Here is a 16,403-nt window from a genome sequence, read left to right as displayed (position 1 = left end):
TCATTTGCAAGGAAATTATGTGAATCTTCTCAAAGTCAAATCTTTCATCTCCACATTTCTGTCCATGCTAATCCTATTTAAGTGCAATATTGGCTGTCACAAGCTTTTCCAATTTCTGAGCCTCTCTGAGCTGGAAGAGATAGATGATGATCTTCATGTATACCCAGCCCATCTGGGTGAGCTACATAAAGACTTCAGAGAGATTTCAGGATCTTCTCTTGATCCAAGTTGCGAATTGGGTAATAAATCTACTCCAAACCGCTTGTAGTGAGGAAATAAGAGGAAAGATGGAGGAAGAAGTGACCTTGCTACAAAATGACTGAGCTGAAGCCAAGGTTCAAATAATCCTATCAAGACTTTTAGTTGCAGAAAGAAATCTCTGAATTGTGGAAAAATTGTGGACAAACATCTAGATGTTCTTTGCCTTTCCAACGTCACATTTAGTGGCTCGTGGTTTCAGTGCAGTTGCTCGGCTTCTTTCAAAGCAATGACACAGACTGTGAATTACTGAACGTGGGGATCTGAGACTCATTCTGAGTGATATTCAGTCTGATGCTGAGAAGCTGATATCACTGCACCAAGCCCATCCATCTCAGTGAAAGGTGAAAAAGCAATGAAATAATTAGTTGGACTACTGATGTACACTCTAAAATTGTTGATGAAAATTGTTTTTACTGTAATTATTTTATTTGTAGCTTTTAATAGGTTTGAATAATTTTTGCAATTATTTGGCACTACTTTGAATTTGCAGTTTCTATTTCCTTTTGCTGTGCATCGTAAATCAAAATTCTTTCTAGCTTTTATATAATGTCACGAAAGGGAGGGGGTGAGGGGTGCTGGGGATGTGGTCTGGGAACCAAGGAAGTTTGGGAACCACTGGGTGAGAGGTTGTGGAGGGGAGATCCCTTGGCATGATGAGGTCTGTGACAGTGTGGGAGATGTTGGCCTGGTGTTTGTCAGTGGTCTCGCGATCCAGAGGTAGGTGGTCCCAGTGCAGGGTTTTGACCTGAAATAACAAAAATTCCTCTCTTCACAAAGGTACTACTTGACCTGCCGAGTTCTTTCAGCAGATTGTTTTCTAAATCTTATTGTCCAGCACCAATTTTAATGATAATCAGATGTATTGAGTGTAGTCGACATACAATGGCATTATGTGAACTAACAGTCACTGGAATTACACATCTCTCTCTCTCTAGCAACTCCTTCCCTTCCCCGTCCCACCCCAACACAAACAATTAACTGACTTCAGCCAGATGAGTACACTTACTTCCTGTTCCTCTCTTTCACCACCATCCTTGTCATGCTCTGGATGCACTGGGCCCGGTAATTTTCATAGTGTACATCACGTGTCACATCCTTCAGGTCCTGCATGTGTGTTCGGATCAGCATGTTTCGTAACTTGACAAAGTCACAGTGAGTTGGATTCTCCACTGAAGAGACAATGGGACAGAATAAAAGGATGTGGATAAAACATATTATATATATATATATATATATATATATATATATATATAAAGAACTGTGCTACAGAGCACTTCATGGACACTAAACAATCTTAATCTTCCAAAAGGACCACAGCCTTGCTGTGGCTGGAGGCTTGCGAGCTCAATGACGTCGAGAGCTCTGTTGGCTGGAGTCAGGGCCTTCCGCTTTAACTCTTGGTAGGGTTACCCATGCTAAAAGGTCAAAGGGTAGAGGACAGACTAAGGGTAATCCACCGGTCCTCCAGGTTTGGGAGATCAGCTCAGGGATGACAAACCTGACTGGTAAAACAAAACTGTTACAGAAAGGGCAGTGAAGAATCCTTCTACGTCTGAGTGCGATAGTATTCCTGAGCCTCCACCCAGGACTTGCATGACTGACATTGTGTAAACTGAAAGGAAGCTACTGACATGACAAAGGAAGCCCTGAACAACAAGAGACAACTGACAAAGTCCCAAAGCAGATCTCAGTTCAAGTCCCTTTGCCTCCACAGATGATGTTCGACTGGCTGAATTCCTCCAGCAGTTCGTCCTTGGCTCCAGATTCCAGCACCTGCTATCTCTTGTGACTCCAGCGAGACAAATGACCTGTCAACCTGCTTTTGGAAGAGACAAGACCCTATAGACTCCTTAATATCCATTTGAACAGATTGAAAGTTCTGCTGTAACATCTCAGCCAAAGGGCAATGTGTCCAAAGCTGTGACACTTCCTCAGTTTACAACTTTAGACCCTGAATGGAGTGTTCCCTCACCCTTATGACTCGGTGGCAAGAATGTATCCAAAGTTGTTTTGGAAAATGAGACACTTTCAGGGGTTCCCAGTCTGGGGTACATGGACCCCTTGGCTAATTGCAAGGCTTCATGGCATTAAAAAGGTCAGAAACCCCTGCCCTAAATCTTCAAATGAGTCTTTAAGTTACCCAGACCTATTTCAAATGATCTGTGTCCCAGATGAGTTTGGACTGAAAACAGGTTGAAAATAGGCAGATTTTCCCTTTTTAAAGCAGATTTATGGGATAACGTGAATACTTTGCCTGGGGCCTTTGACAATAGACAATAGGTGCAGAAGTAGACTATTCGGCCCTTCGAGCCTGCACCGCCATTCTGAGATCATGGCTGATCATCTACTATCAATACCCGGTTCCTGCCTTGTCCCCATAACCCTTGATTCCCCTATCCATAAGATACCTATCTAGCTCCTTCTTGAAAGCATCCAGAGAATTGGCCTCCACTGCCTTCTGAGGCAGCGCGTTCCACACCTCCACAATTCTCTGGGAGAAGAATTTCCTCCTCAACTCTGTCCTAAATGACCTACCCCTTATTCTTAAACCATGCCCTCTGGTACTGGACTCTCCCAGCATCTGGAACATATTTCCTGCCTCTATCTTGTCCAATCCCTTAATAATCTTATACGTCTCAATCAGATCCCCCCTCAATCTCCTTAATTCCAGCGTGTACAAGCCCAGTCTCTCTAACCTCTCTGCGTAAGACAGTTTGGACATCCCAGGAATTAACCTAGTGAACCTACGCTGCACCTCCTCCACAGCCAGGATGTCCTTCCTTAACCCTGGAGACCAAAACTGCATACAATACTCCAGGTGTGGTCTCACCAGGGCCCTGTACAAATGCAAAAGGATTTCCTTGCTCTTGTTCTCAATTCCCTTTGTAATAAAGGCCAACATTCCATTAGCCTTCTTCACTGCCTGCTGCACTTGCTCATTCACCATCAGAGACTGATGAACAAGTACTCCTAGATCTCTTTGTATTTCTCCCTCACCTAACTCCACCCCGTTCAGGTAATAATCTGCCTTCCTGTTCTTGCTCCCAAAGTGGATAACCTCTCACTTATTCACATTAAACACCAACTGCCAAGCTTCTGCCCACTCACCCAGCCTATCCAAGACACCTTGAATTCGCCTAACATCCTCATCACATATCACACTGCCACCCAGCTTAGTATCATCAGCAAACTTGCTGATGTTATTCACAATGCCTTCCTCTAAATCATTGACGTAAATCGTAAACAGCTGTGGTCCCAATACCGAGCCCTGTGGCACCCCACTAGTCACCACCTGCCATTCTGAGAAACACCCATTCACTGCTACCCTTTGCTTTCTATCTGCCAACCACTTTTCTATCCATGTCAATATCCTCCCCTCAATGCCATGAGCTCTGATTTTATCCACCAATCTCCTATGTGGTACCTTATCAAATGCCTTCTGAAAGTCAAGGTACACCACATCCACTGGATCTCCCGCGTCTATCTTCCTGGTTACATCCTCGAAAAACTCCAATAGATTAGTCAAGCATGATTTGCCCTTGGTAAATCCATACTGGCTCGGCCCAATCTTATCACTGCTATCAAGATATGCCGCTATTTCATCTTTAATAATGGAGTCTAGCATCTTCCCCACTACTGATGTTAGGCTAACAGGGCGATAGTTCTCTGTTTTCTCCCTCCCTCCTTTCTTAAAAAGTGGGAGGAGTAGTGAGAGCTCTGGAATATTGGGTGTAGCTGCTGAGTTAGAGAAGATGCCTCATTTTGTTTCTCAGGTTACTGCTCAAGTTAATGCCAGTGACGTGATGGAAACAAGCTCTTCCTGAGGCTAATGCTGCAGGGATTTCAGCTGAAAGAAGAATGCTCATAACTATCATGTAAAGGGTTATGCCCTGGACAGTGGTTAGATTATTGGTGTGAAAAAAAGCAGAAAAAAACTAGCTTTTAAAAAAAAATTGTTTTGCAACAGAGGTGTTTTGTAAAATTTGCAACAGAGTGATATCCTGACTGAATGAAGGTGTTGTAGCCTGAGATTCCAGAATCCTAATTGTATAACAACACACACACAAAATAGGTTATTTAATTGTAATTCTTGTTAATGAAGAACTTAAATTAAAACACTAAAGATAGATTTTATTTTATGGGTCTTGTGTGGAAAATAAATAATATGAATTCTTCTGGTAATGCACCCAATAATAAAATTAACCTTCATTATGGAATGAGTCAAGTAACCAAGCATTAAATTCTGCAATTGTCTGATTTAAATTCACTTCAGCATTGTGTATGCCAGCATCAATGCTGAACAGAGGTGAAGTACCTACTTTCACTTATTTTTAAAAATTTATTGATTTACGGGATGTGGATGTCGCCAACTAAGCCAGCACTTATTGCCCATCCCTAGTTGCCCTTGAGCAGGCAGTGATGAGCTGCCTTTTTGAACCGCTGCGTTCAGTGTTCGAAATGCTGAGGTAAAATTAGAGCTCTCTACAGCCTTGCATTGAATGTACTTTTACCCTTTAGTCTTACTGTTTGACGAGGAAGAGCTTTATGATATTGTTTTCAGAAACGGCTCACACATCTATTTTGGAAATCCGAAAACCGAAATTAAGGGGATTAATTTTGGAAAATCTTTTCCCACACCCCTTAAACCAGTGGGGCAAGACACCACCCAGATTCATCAAAGAGTACAAAGGATAATGTCTGTGCATTACCTTCTACAATTCCCCAGGGATACAGTCGTCCTCGAACTCTCCTTCCTTTGGCTTCAACCACAGTGTTGCTGCCGATCACAGTGAATGGGATGCTTTCCTGGAGCAGACAATTAAAGTCCACATGAAAAGGAATTGATTAAGGGTGCAACATGTCTTTGCAGACAGAACCTTGAACACTGGTAACTAAATGGGAGCTAAAATCGAGTCAGTAAACTGCACACCGAACTTTAGGAAGCCTCTAGGTAGAAAGTGGGATTGGCTACAGAAAGGGCCATTATCATCTTAAGATTATGGGCAAATTTAGCTAAATTTTAGTCAGAAGGGATTGGTATCAGTCTTTTACAGGGGTGAAACTTTCCTAACAGGATCTTCAACCTGAATTAAAGGCACTATCTCACATTAAAGACTTGCATTTGTAGATCAGCTTTTATGAGCTTAAGTTATGTGAAAGTGTTTTACAGTAAATTCAATTCTGTTGTAAGCTAGAGAGTGTGCAGAAAATACACTGGCATTGGAAGGCTTGAGTTACAAGGAGCGACTGGATAAATTGGGACAGTTTTTCCTAGAGTGAACTAGACCGAAGGGTGACCTAACAGAGATTTATAAAATGATGAGGAGCGTTGATAAGGTGGATGGTCAGAGGATAGAGGAGACTAAAACTAGAGACATAGTTTTAATCGAGAAAGGAAAGAGTTAAAGGGATTCCAGGGGGCAAGTTATTCTCCCAGAGGCTGGGAGGTATCTGGAACAGGCGGCCAAAGGAAGTGGTGGCAGTAGGTATAATTAACACGTTTAAGACATTTGGACAGTTTCATAGATAGGAAGAGTTTAGACGATGTTGGCCAAAGTGGGCAAATGGGACTAGCTTGGGAAGGCATCTTGGTTGGCATGGATGAGTTGGGCCAACAGGCCTGTTCTGTACTGTAAAATTCCACGCGAGCCCTCTGTTGGTCAGGGTCAACTACGGATGTTGCGTCTTCAAAGGTTCAAATTAATGTCAGAGAAATGTATACAATATACACTCTGAAATGCTTTTTCTTCACAAAACATCCATAAAAACAGAGATGTACCCCAAAGAATGAACGACAAAGCTACACCCCCGCCCCCAGCTGTCTCAGCTGTTTACGCAAGCCAAGGCAGTACGATGCGGAAAGTGAGCTGTTGCCCATGCAGCAGGCTCCCCCTCCCCATGCAGCTGATGTGTCTAAAGGAACAACAAAGACCGATATAGTCTGGCACCAGCGGCGTTGCGGGAGTTGCCAGTCAGCGTTGAACTCAGCTCTGGACTTTTCCTTGGGGTTTACTCGCAAGGTCTTTCCCACCAGAGGGTACAGCCACAAGGCAGCGGAGGTTTTCTTTCTAGGCGAGCTTTCAGCCGTGACTGATGAGCACCATCTGCCTGAAGTGACTGGCCTTCAGGCCCCAGAAACTCAGCTTTGCTGCTTTTCCTATCAGCAGAAACGGTTCCACCAGGCTCAGTAGCTAAGCTACACGTGACGGCCAGGAGCTGGAATAGTTATCAGAGGCTAATGAGGTGCACACCAGTGGGAGCACTTAATAGGTAGTGGGAGCTTGTCCACACTACTTCCGCTGGCTATGACAACGTTAAGGAACCATAATTCTATGATTCTGTAATAAAATACACATGGCAGCCAATCTGTGCACAGCAAACTCCCACAAAGAACAGTTAGACAATGGTCTAACTGATTGTGTGCAATGATACTGACTGAGTGACAAGGAGGACTGAAAGAACTTCCCCAATAGTGTATTGAATCTTCTAAGCACACCCTAGTGACCACCGTTAAAAATGAAGACAGATAACTGCTTGAAAGATTGAGGAATTACAGGCTGTGGGGAAATGGCACAGAAGCGGAGTTGAAGCCATGATCATATTCATTATATCTGGTGCACCGTAGCCATTAACTGCAAAGAAGAGATTTATAGCACATTTTGTGCCTTTTGTGTTCACGTTAACACCCATTGCGTGGAATTTGGTGGAAGAAAAGTTGGATTGTCTAGTGCGTGATGAGGAATTGCTGCGGGCTTGTTCTTTCAGAAATGTGGCTCCAGGACATCACCCCATGTACCATAAATCTACGGGCCATGACACTCAGGGACTTGGGCTATATTATTTTTGAGACTGTATGCTTTTCCTGCTGTTGTAATTATGTGTGTGACTGTTGGTACTGTGTTTTAGCACCTTCTCCCTGGAGGAATCCTCTTTTGTTTGGCCGTATTCGCGTGTGTGGTTGAACGATAGTTAAACTTGAACTTGGCATTGTGCCTGAACTCTTCCTCACCTTCAATTCTTGATCCTGCTGTTTAAATTCCTCGTCTTCATCAGAGTCACAGTCAGGGAATTGATAGATTTTGATCCCGTAGGATTTAATTTCTTCACGGATCTACAGATAAAAATTCAGAATAACATCATATCTGTGGTATAGTTTGGAGTTGGACCCCACCAATCAAATAAAGAGGGTGCTTATTCTGACAAGAGTCTGACAAGCATGACAAGAGATCAAGAGGTCAAAATGTTCACAAAATGTGTCTGGTTTGTTTGGCTATGTTGGAAACTGAACAGAAAGGCCAAAGCAAATTGATGTAATTCATGTTTTTTTTTGTGTGAATGCTACTTATATGATGCTATGCATATATCATGTATTGTGATGGTCATGATTTTGGTAGAAGGAATGAAGGCGTAGACTATTTTTTAAGTGGGGAGAGAATTCAGAAATCAGAGGTGTAAAGGGACTTGAGGGTCCCAGTGCAGGATTCCCTGCAGATTAACTTGCCGGTGAGTTGGTAGTAAGGCAAATGCAATGGTAGCACTCATTTCAAGAGGACTAGAATATAAAAAGCAACTATGTATAGCTGAGGCATTGGTCAGACCACAGTTGGAGGACCATGAGCAGTTTTGGGCTCCACCATAAGACAAAGGAGCAGAATTAGGCCATTTGGCCCATCGAGACTGCTTGCCATTCCATCATCGTTGATATATTATCCCTCTCAACCCCATTCTTCTGCCTTCTCCCCATAGCCTCTTACTCCCCTTACTAATCAAGACCTCATCTACCTCCAATTTAAATATACCTAATGACATGGTCTCCAGAGCCATCCTTGGCATATACTGAAGAATGTGCTGGTGTTGGAGAGGGTCCACAGAAAGTTTAAGAGAAAAGGTTAATGTAGCAGGAGCATTTGATGGATCTCTGCTCATACTCACTGGAATTTAGAAGAATGAGGAGGGATCTCATTGAAACCTACTGGGTATTGAAAGGCCTAGATAGAGTGGACATGAAGAGGATGTTTTTAACAGCGAGAGAGGACATGGCCTCAGAATAAAAGGACACCCCTTTGGAACAGAGATGAAGAAAAATTTCTTCAGTCTGAGGGGCGGTGAAACTGTGAAATTCATTGCCACAGAATGCTGTGGAGACCAAGTCATTGCATATATTTAAAGCAGAGGTTGCTATGTTCTTTATTAACCAAAGAATACAGGGAGAGAAGGCAGGGGAATGGGGTAGAGGGGGAAAAATAAGTCAACCATGATTGAATCACAGAGCAGACTTGATGGGCTGAGTGGCCTTATCCTGCTCCCATGTCTTATGCTGCTGCAAAGTAAGCTTTTTATTACACCTGTGCATACATGTACTGTGCATATGACAATAAACTTGACTTTGAAAGCATCAAATTGCCACTTTTTGATGCCAGGTATTGTCAGGAGTGATTATTTTACTAGTCTATCACCATATCAAGGGAAAAGCAAGAACAGTTGAAACGGAATCTTAAAAGCTGGTTTAACTATTCTTAGGCATCACTTGTGAAAATTGTTTACTCTGACTTGTAGCAACTTTGCTTATGCAAATATAGAAATAAGGAACTGTCAAGAAACATTGATGGCTTATTGTTCCCATAGCTCTGTTCCTTAATTAAATTTTGACACACATGTACAACTAACCTGGTGTTCATTTTTAGACTACAGAGAGATACAATGGGTGCATTCTACACACAATACAGTGCTGAACTGCCCGAGTCAATGTGGCTCACTCTACCGCCCAATCCAGCCACCAACGACCAAGACCTCGTGAGTGTGATTTGTGTGCAAGAGTCAACAGGCAAAACATAACGCGTGGATCCTGCCTGATCCTAAAACTCACTGAAAGTGTGGGTTGCTGATGAGGGCAGAAACGTGAAGGCTGGAAGACCTCGGGCAAAATTCTGCGCGCGGATAGAGATGACAGCTTTAGGAACCCTGGCATCGGGCACTGTGTGCCTGGCCAATCCTCTTCACTATCCCATCCACTCAAAGGTGGGCAACTAGAAAATAAACAGAACTTCTCAGCAATCAAAAGCCACCAAACCTGACTCTTCAATGCCCAGGGACCACCGCTGCCAACAGTACGGTAAGGAGCTGTGTGGTACAGTCAGTACTGATGGTGTACTCACATATTTAACAATGAAGATCATTATCACAAATAATATCATTAAAGACTGGCCTCGTCTACGGTGAAACAGAGACCTAAAAGCTGTTGAAAATCTGACCCAAGCTAAACTGACACATATAGTTAGATGCTGTTGACCTCTAATACCACATCCTCTCGGGTGACAAGGGCTCTACGTTCCATTGGTAAAACTGCATTATTGTGAAAGGTTCTTGTCTTCTAGCCTTTCGAAGAATGGGATCTTGAAGTCACCGTGTGTAACTATGACCTGGTTGGTTACGTCTGAACTGAGTGTTCCTGCAGCCCTGTTTATCAGACCACTCTGAATCACTTATTGAGAAGGTACTTGTAACTCCTCATCTTCATTTACCACTGATCTTACCTGGCCCAGACACCGAGTGTTACACCTTCACAGCCAGGTCCCCCGTGCACTTCCAGTGGGACTCTGCAACCAGTTCTTTCCTTGGTTTGAACTTTGTGTAAAGTTATAACTGGAAAACTTCAAAGCTAATATTTAAATCCTCCATAGTACTGACAAGCCCCACCAACCAATCCCACCCCCACCCTATTACATACCCAACTAACTACTGCCATCCATGCATTAATTTAGGATCCTGCCAAACTCTTGGCCACTAACCTTAGCAACAGTAGTTCCCTCTACTGGACCACCAACATCTGCTCTTCCTCCCCCCCATGACCTGACCAAAATCTACTTGAATATTTTTCTTCGTATGCTCTACAAGGCTGCAGAATCTAGAGGGATGTGCCATACAATAATATCTGACAACTACGTCTCAGTTACAGTGGGACTGGGGCCAAGATGGTTACTGCTGGACTGCACATTCACTCTTTGGAGAGGTTTTTGGAACCTAATGGTGTTAGTTAATCGCCAAGAAGTTTGTCTTTCAAACACAATCAGAAGCTATACAATGATCACAAGTTCCAGATTCTTCCAACTGACTTAACAAAGGAAGCCCGGCCCAGGGGATCCTTGGTTGTGCAACAGCTAGTGACAAACTCATACTTGTAAGACCATAAGACAAGACAAAGGAGAAGTAGGCCATTCGGCCCATCGAGTCTGCTCCGCCATTTTATCATGAGCTGATCCATTTTATCCTATTTAGTCCCACTGCCCCGCCTTCTCACCATAACCTTTGATGCCCTGGCTACTCAGATACCTATCAATCTCTGCCTTAAATACACCCAATGACTTGGCCTCCACTGCTGCCCGTGGCAACAAATTCCATAGATTCACCACCCTCTGACTAAAAAAATTTTTTCGCATTTCTGTTGTGAAAGGGTGCCCTTCAATCCTGAAGTCATGCCCTCTCATACTAGACTCCCCCATCATGGGAAACAACTTTGCCACATCCACTCTGTCCATGCTTTTTAACATTCGAAATGTTTCTATGAGGTCTCCCCTCATTCTTCTAAACTCCAAGGAATATAGTCCAAGAGCAGACAAACTTTCCTCATATGTTAACCCTCTCATTCCCGGAATCATTCTAGTGAATCTTCTCTGTACCCTCTCCGACGTCAGTACATCCTTTCTTAAATAAGGAGACCAAAACTGCCCACAGTACTCCAAGTGAGGTCTCACCAGCACCTTATAGAGCCTCAACATCACATCCCTGCTCCTGTACTCTATTCCTCTAGAAATGAATGCTAACATTGCATTCGCCTTCTTCACTACCGACTCAACCTGGAGGTTAACTTTAAGGGAATCCTGTACGAGGACTCCCAAGTCCCGTTGCATCTCAGAACTTTGAATTCTTTCCCCATTTAAATAATAGTCTGCCCGTTTATTTTTTCTGCCAAAGTGCATAACCATACACTTTCCAACATTGTACTTCATTTGCTACTTCTCTGCCCATTCTTCCAATCTATCCAAGTCTCTCTGCAGACTCTCTGTTTCCTCAGCACTACCGGCCCCTCCACCTATCTTCATATCGTCAGCAAACTTAGCCACAAAGCCATCTATTCCATAATCCAAATAGTTGATGTACAATGTAAAAAGAAGCAGCCCCAACACTGATCCCTGTGGAACAACACTGGTAACCAGCAGCCAACCAGGATAGGATCCCTTCATTCCCACTCTCTGTTTCCTGCCAATCAGCCAACGCTGATAAGAGAAACAAAGACAGTATCTGTGGATCAAAATGAGTAACTCTCTGCCATCCCAAGGTCACTCAAACACAAAAACACAGGCAGCACCTCCTTTCCAAAACAAGCAATTCAGCCTTCCAGCCATTGCAGACCTGAATCAGCATGTTCCTTGACTCCTAGTTCTGATCTCTTAATGATTCCAAGTGCCCAGTTAGATGCCAGTGGGGCTGTTGCTAGGAGCAGTGTTGTAACATTCCAGTATCCTTTCAAAAAAACACCAAAATCTTTAAAAACAGATTGGCCTCTTTAAAACAAGCCCCAAACCACTTCTTTTAAGCAGACTTGTCGCTAGTGGTTGTGTGACGGGGTTTATTTGATATTGACCGCTGGTCATCAAGAGCAATGATACCAGCTCACTCAAGTGCTTGTGGCACATCTAATGTCCTCGTTGGATAGACCTGTATCAGCACAGAGTATCAAAACAATAATGTGGGTAAACAGGAAATTTAAATGGAAATAAAGAAAATCCAACAGATATAGGAGCAGAATTAGACTACTTGGCCCTTCAATTCTGCTCCACCTTTCAATCATGGCTAATTTTTTTTAAAAAATTCCTATTTTGCCTTTTTCCCGCAATCCTTACGCCCCTCGGTAATCAAGAACCTATCGATTTTGCCTCAAATATACCCAATGACGTGACTTCCATGACATTCTGTGGCAATGAAATCCAAGAATTCATCACCTGCTGGCCAAAGAAATTCTTCCCGTCTCTGTTTAAAAATGTCTCTCAGATCCTAGACTTTCCTACCAGTGGAAACATGATAATAGGAGGATTTCCTGGTCATTTTTAAACTATGCAGGGCTTATTCTAAATAAAGAGTGAGTTCATTAAAATTAGAGACACTGGTTAAATAGAAATTAGATTTACTCATTACAGTGGTAGAAGAGTCACTGATCTGAGGGCTTGAATTGACCAACAAAGAACCAGAGCTGACATAAACTCCTTCACCAATAAAATCAGGATTTGGAGTTGATTGGTTGATTCAGCGGTCAATAACTGATCTCAAAAGAGAATGTTAAGTGAGACTAACTGAATTGGTCTTTGAATTAGCTAATGCAGACATCAGAATCAGGTTTATTATCACTGATGTCATGACATCTGTTGCTTTGTGGCAGCAGTACATCGCAATACATAAAAATACTATAAATTACAATGAATTAAGTAGCACAAAAAGATAGCTTGATGGGCAATATAGTTTTCTGTGAACTGTATTCTATGATTTCTGTAGAGCGGAAGAGTACAGCACAGGAACTGGCCATTTGACCCACAATGTTGTGCCAAACCAGCTGAAAAGCAAATCAAAAACACCCGAACACTAATCCCTCCAACCTACACAATGTCGATATCCCTTCATCTTTCTTACGTCCGTGTGCCTATCTAAACATCTCTTAAAAGTCTCTAAAGTATTTGCCCCTCTACTGCCATACCAGGCAGCACATTCCAGATATCCACCACTCTGAGAAAAAAAACAAATCCCAAATAAAACAGAAAACCACTTAAAATCAAGAAATACTCTTTCATAATCCTTAGGGGGAAAGCACAGGTTTATGTTTGTGGCAGCAAAACCAGAGGACACTCAGGGTAAATATTGTGTGTCTGTCATATGATTAAACCTCAATTAATACTCAGACAATGTAGCCTCTAGAAATTGTGCAGCTAGAGTTGGCAAGATCCACAGTCATCTGGCTCAGAAACAAGGCAGCTACTGACCAAGAAAGGCTGATGCTTGAAGCACATTTATGTCCAGGGGAATCTTTTCCCAAGTAGTTGATGACAGAGTTATCAAAATTGATCTCTTCCAGCAGTGGAAGAAACTCAAAGTGAGATGTGAATGTCAACTATAATGTGGTGGCTGATGTAAACAATCCAATTACCTTTGCTTTCATTTTGTGAACCTCTGCAGGAGTCAATGTATCAGCTTTGGCAAGGATCGGGACGATGTTCACCTTGTCTTGCACAGCTTTCATAAATTCCACATCCAAAGGGCGTAACCTTCAAAACCAGACAAAACTTAATGAAAAGAAAGTCTCTGAGCAGACAGTTGGTGTTTTGTAAGAAGTAGAACAAAATTCTGTCACGGCATGGATTAGTGTGTCCAAATCTTTTCCTAGCAAAGAAATACACTGGCACCATTTTTTGGCATTAAAGTGGGTTGATTTTTCTGTTAAGTTCTGACCTCAGGAAGTAACCCTCAAGACAGCGGTCCCCAACCACCGGCCGTGGACCAGTACCGGGCCGCAAGGAAACGATACAAGTCAGCTGCAACTTAACTCATTCTCCGTCACGCACTGTTGAACTTGAACATGGGGTTGCCAACTGTCCCGTATTTGCCAGGACATCCCGTATATTGGGCTAATTTGGTTTGTCCCATACGGGACCGCCCTTGTCCCGTATTTCCCCCGCTAAGTTAGAGCGTTCCTATGAAACCTTTCGTGCCGAAATGGTGTAAAGCCAAGAAGCAATTACCATTAATTTATATGGGAAAATTTTTTGAGTGTTCGCAGACCCAAAAAATAAACTAACAAATCATACCAAATAACACATAAAACCTAAAATAGCACTAACATATAGTAAAAGCAGGAATGATATGATAAATACACAGCCTATATATAGTAGAAATAATGTATGTCAGGAAGATTAAGCCAGAACCAATTTGTGGGGGGGGGGGGGGGGGAGCGAAAATCAGTACATATGCGCATGCGCACACAGGTGCCCGCGCAAGGCTTCATGGTCATGGTAGTCTTTCTTGGGGTAAACCCAAGTGTCCCGTATTTGACTGCTACTTTTGTCCCTTATTTGGGAGTAAGAAAGTTGGCAACCCTAACTGTAAAAGACATGTTGAGGTGAGTTTAACCCTACTTGAACACCCCCCCCCCCCACCCCGGTCGGCCGGTCCACAAGAATATTGTCAATATTAAACCGGTCCGCGGTGCAAAAAAGGTTGGGGACCCCTGCCTTAAGATGTCATATATCACAGCACAGCTTGCACTTTCAGCTAATGGGGAATGAGTGCAGATTCCTCCCAATTGTAAAGGGAGAAATGCACAGGCTCCTTTTGCAGAGGGGACTTAAGGCAGAAAGTTGCCAGCGATGCATCAGTGAGGACACATGGGCTTTGTTAATGCCTACACTTTTGGGAGTCGGGCATCAGAGTCAGACACCAGCTTTGAATACAAACATCGCCATTATCAACATTGGAAGCTTCTTCACTCTTTTTATGATGAAGTTTTCTTGACTTTAAAAGCAAGAGTGTCACGTATGGCACAAGGCAGCGAGGATCCTGGGCCAGCGTGTCAGAGAGTGACCCTGATTTCCACTACGAGAGGCAAGTGCTGGTTTGTTACTTTGAGATCTTTAACCAATTTTTCTAATCTTTTTCACCTGATCAATATAGAACCGCTTTTTTTAAATATACAGAATTTCTTCGGATATTTCATTGGGGGTGGTGGGATGATTCTGCTGAGGATGTGCATACTCAGGTCCCAGGTTAAGTCAATCTGTCTGAGGTTTGTTTGCCAAAATTGTGCAGCACTCTGCCTCTGACACCAGCAGAGGTGTACTTGATAGCTGAGCTTGCATAACTGACAGTGAGAGCCATCTGGACCAATGTGGTTGAAGAGCTCTTCAGAATTCAGCAAATTACTAAGAATGTCATTTGGATAAGCCGAATGCCGGAGAAACAGCACCACGGTACACCAGAACTCCAATCCTTACTAATGATTGGTATATCTTATTGGGCCTAGTTGGGTAACACCATGTTAACTTGGACCTTTTGCAGAGAACTTCTTTAAAGTTGGTCCAATATAGCCTTAAAGATCATTTACAAAGATTAATTGTATTAATGCATATAGATCTTAGCCCAGCACTATGGATCTCGGTGTTCTGGGTCATGTATTTTCTGCTAGAGATTATAGTGCTAAGTACAGGCAACACAAGGTTCATAACATTCAAAATTCCAGATGTATTTGATAAAAGTAGCACAAGGGAGTATTTGCTGATTTGATATTGGCAAAGACAAAAGGGTATGGAGTTAGAGTCACGAAGTCATATAGCACAGAAACAGAGGTTGCCCTTGCACCTATCTACACTGATCCGATTTACTCTTGTTAGATCTGCAACCTTCTATTCCACAATGATTCATGCCCATTATTATTCAACATCCTGACACACTGGTTGGAAGGCTGGTGGCAGAGAGTGCAGGTGAAGTTCTTGAATTTAACTGGATGCTTGGACTTGCACTGCATCTTTTAATTTGGGTAAGCAAATAGGGAGATGGATATCCACTTACACAATTAAATGGAATAAATTAGTCAAATAGTCTTTGCTGGCACATACACTCCATGAGCTTCCTCCTATTCCATTTCACTCTCAGCCAATCAGGAACATTTCTTTTCTCTCATGTACGTGCGCAGTTTCCATGCACGCCGCTTGCCTCAACCACCCATTACTAATGAGTTCCATTTTCAAAATGATCTGAATGCAGGGATTTCTCTCCAACTTCTGTTTGGATTTATCAGTAACTGTCCGTTAATAATGACAGCTGGCTTTGGATTTTTCTCTTCACATCTACACCATTCAAGCTACTTCCAAACAAAAAAGACCAAACTACTTCTCTTCTAATTGAAATAGAATCTCAACCCAGTCATCTGTCCCAGTATGCAGTTCCATTAATGCCTTGGACTTTCGGGTGGGGTGAGGGCAAATGGATACAGATGTAACTGTGAATGTTGAAGACAGATCGATCCCTTCCTGATTTGCTTGCTACATTATATGATGGAGGGAGGAACGCTACTGAATTTTTCTTGGTAATTTGGAGGAAAGCGT

At 42.8% G+C, this 16,403-nt stretch overlaps 1 protein-coding gene across 6 annotated transcripts in view; it reads right to left on the bottom strand.

The window, feature by feature from the left end:
* The window catches only part of LOC140187784 (septin-5-like), a 106,543-nt gene that overhangs the window by 26,324 nt on the left and 63,816 nt on the right, over nucleotides 1-16,403 (bottom strand). For all 6 annotated transcript variants that reach the window (XM_072243507.1, XM_072243505.1, XM_072243508.1 and 3 more), the window contains 4 exons: nucleotides 13,454-13,571; nucleotides 7,271-7,372; nucleotides 4,971-5,067; nucleotides 1,268-1,430 (listed from right to left, as the gene is read on the bottom strand). In XM_072243507.1, the coding sequence (XP_072099608.1) occupies nucleotides 1,268-1,430; nucleotides 4,971-5,067; nucleotides 7,271-7,372; nucleotides 13,454-13,571 (480 nt within the window). The remainder of the gene's footprint in view (nucleotides 1-1,267; nucleotides 1,431-4,970; nucleotides 5,068-7,270; nucleotides 7,373-13,453; nucleotides 13,572-16,403) is intronic.

This window comes from Mobula birostris, chromosome 25 (genome assembly GCF_030028105.1).
Source record: "Mobula birostris isolate sMobBir1 chromosome 25, sMobBir1.hap1, whole genome shotgun sequence".
Lineage (NCBI taxonomy): Eukaryota > Metazoa > Chordata > Chondrichthyes > Myliobatiformes > Myliobatidae > Mobula > Mobula birostris.
The sequence above is the reverse complement of the archived record's forward strand: the minus strand, read 5'-3'. Positions and strand labels throughout refer to the sequence as shown.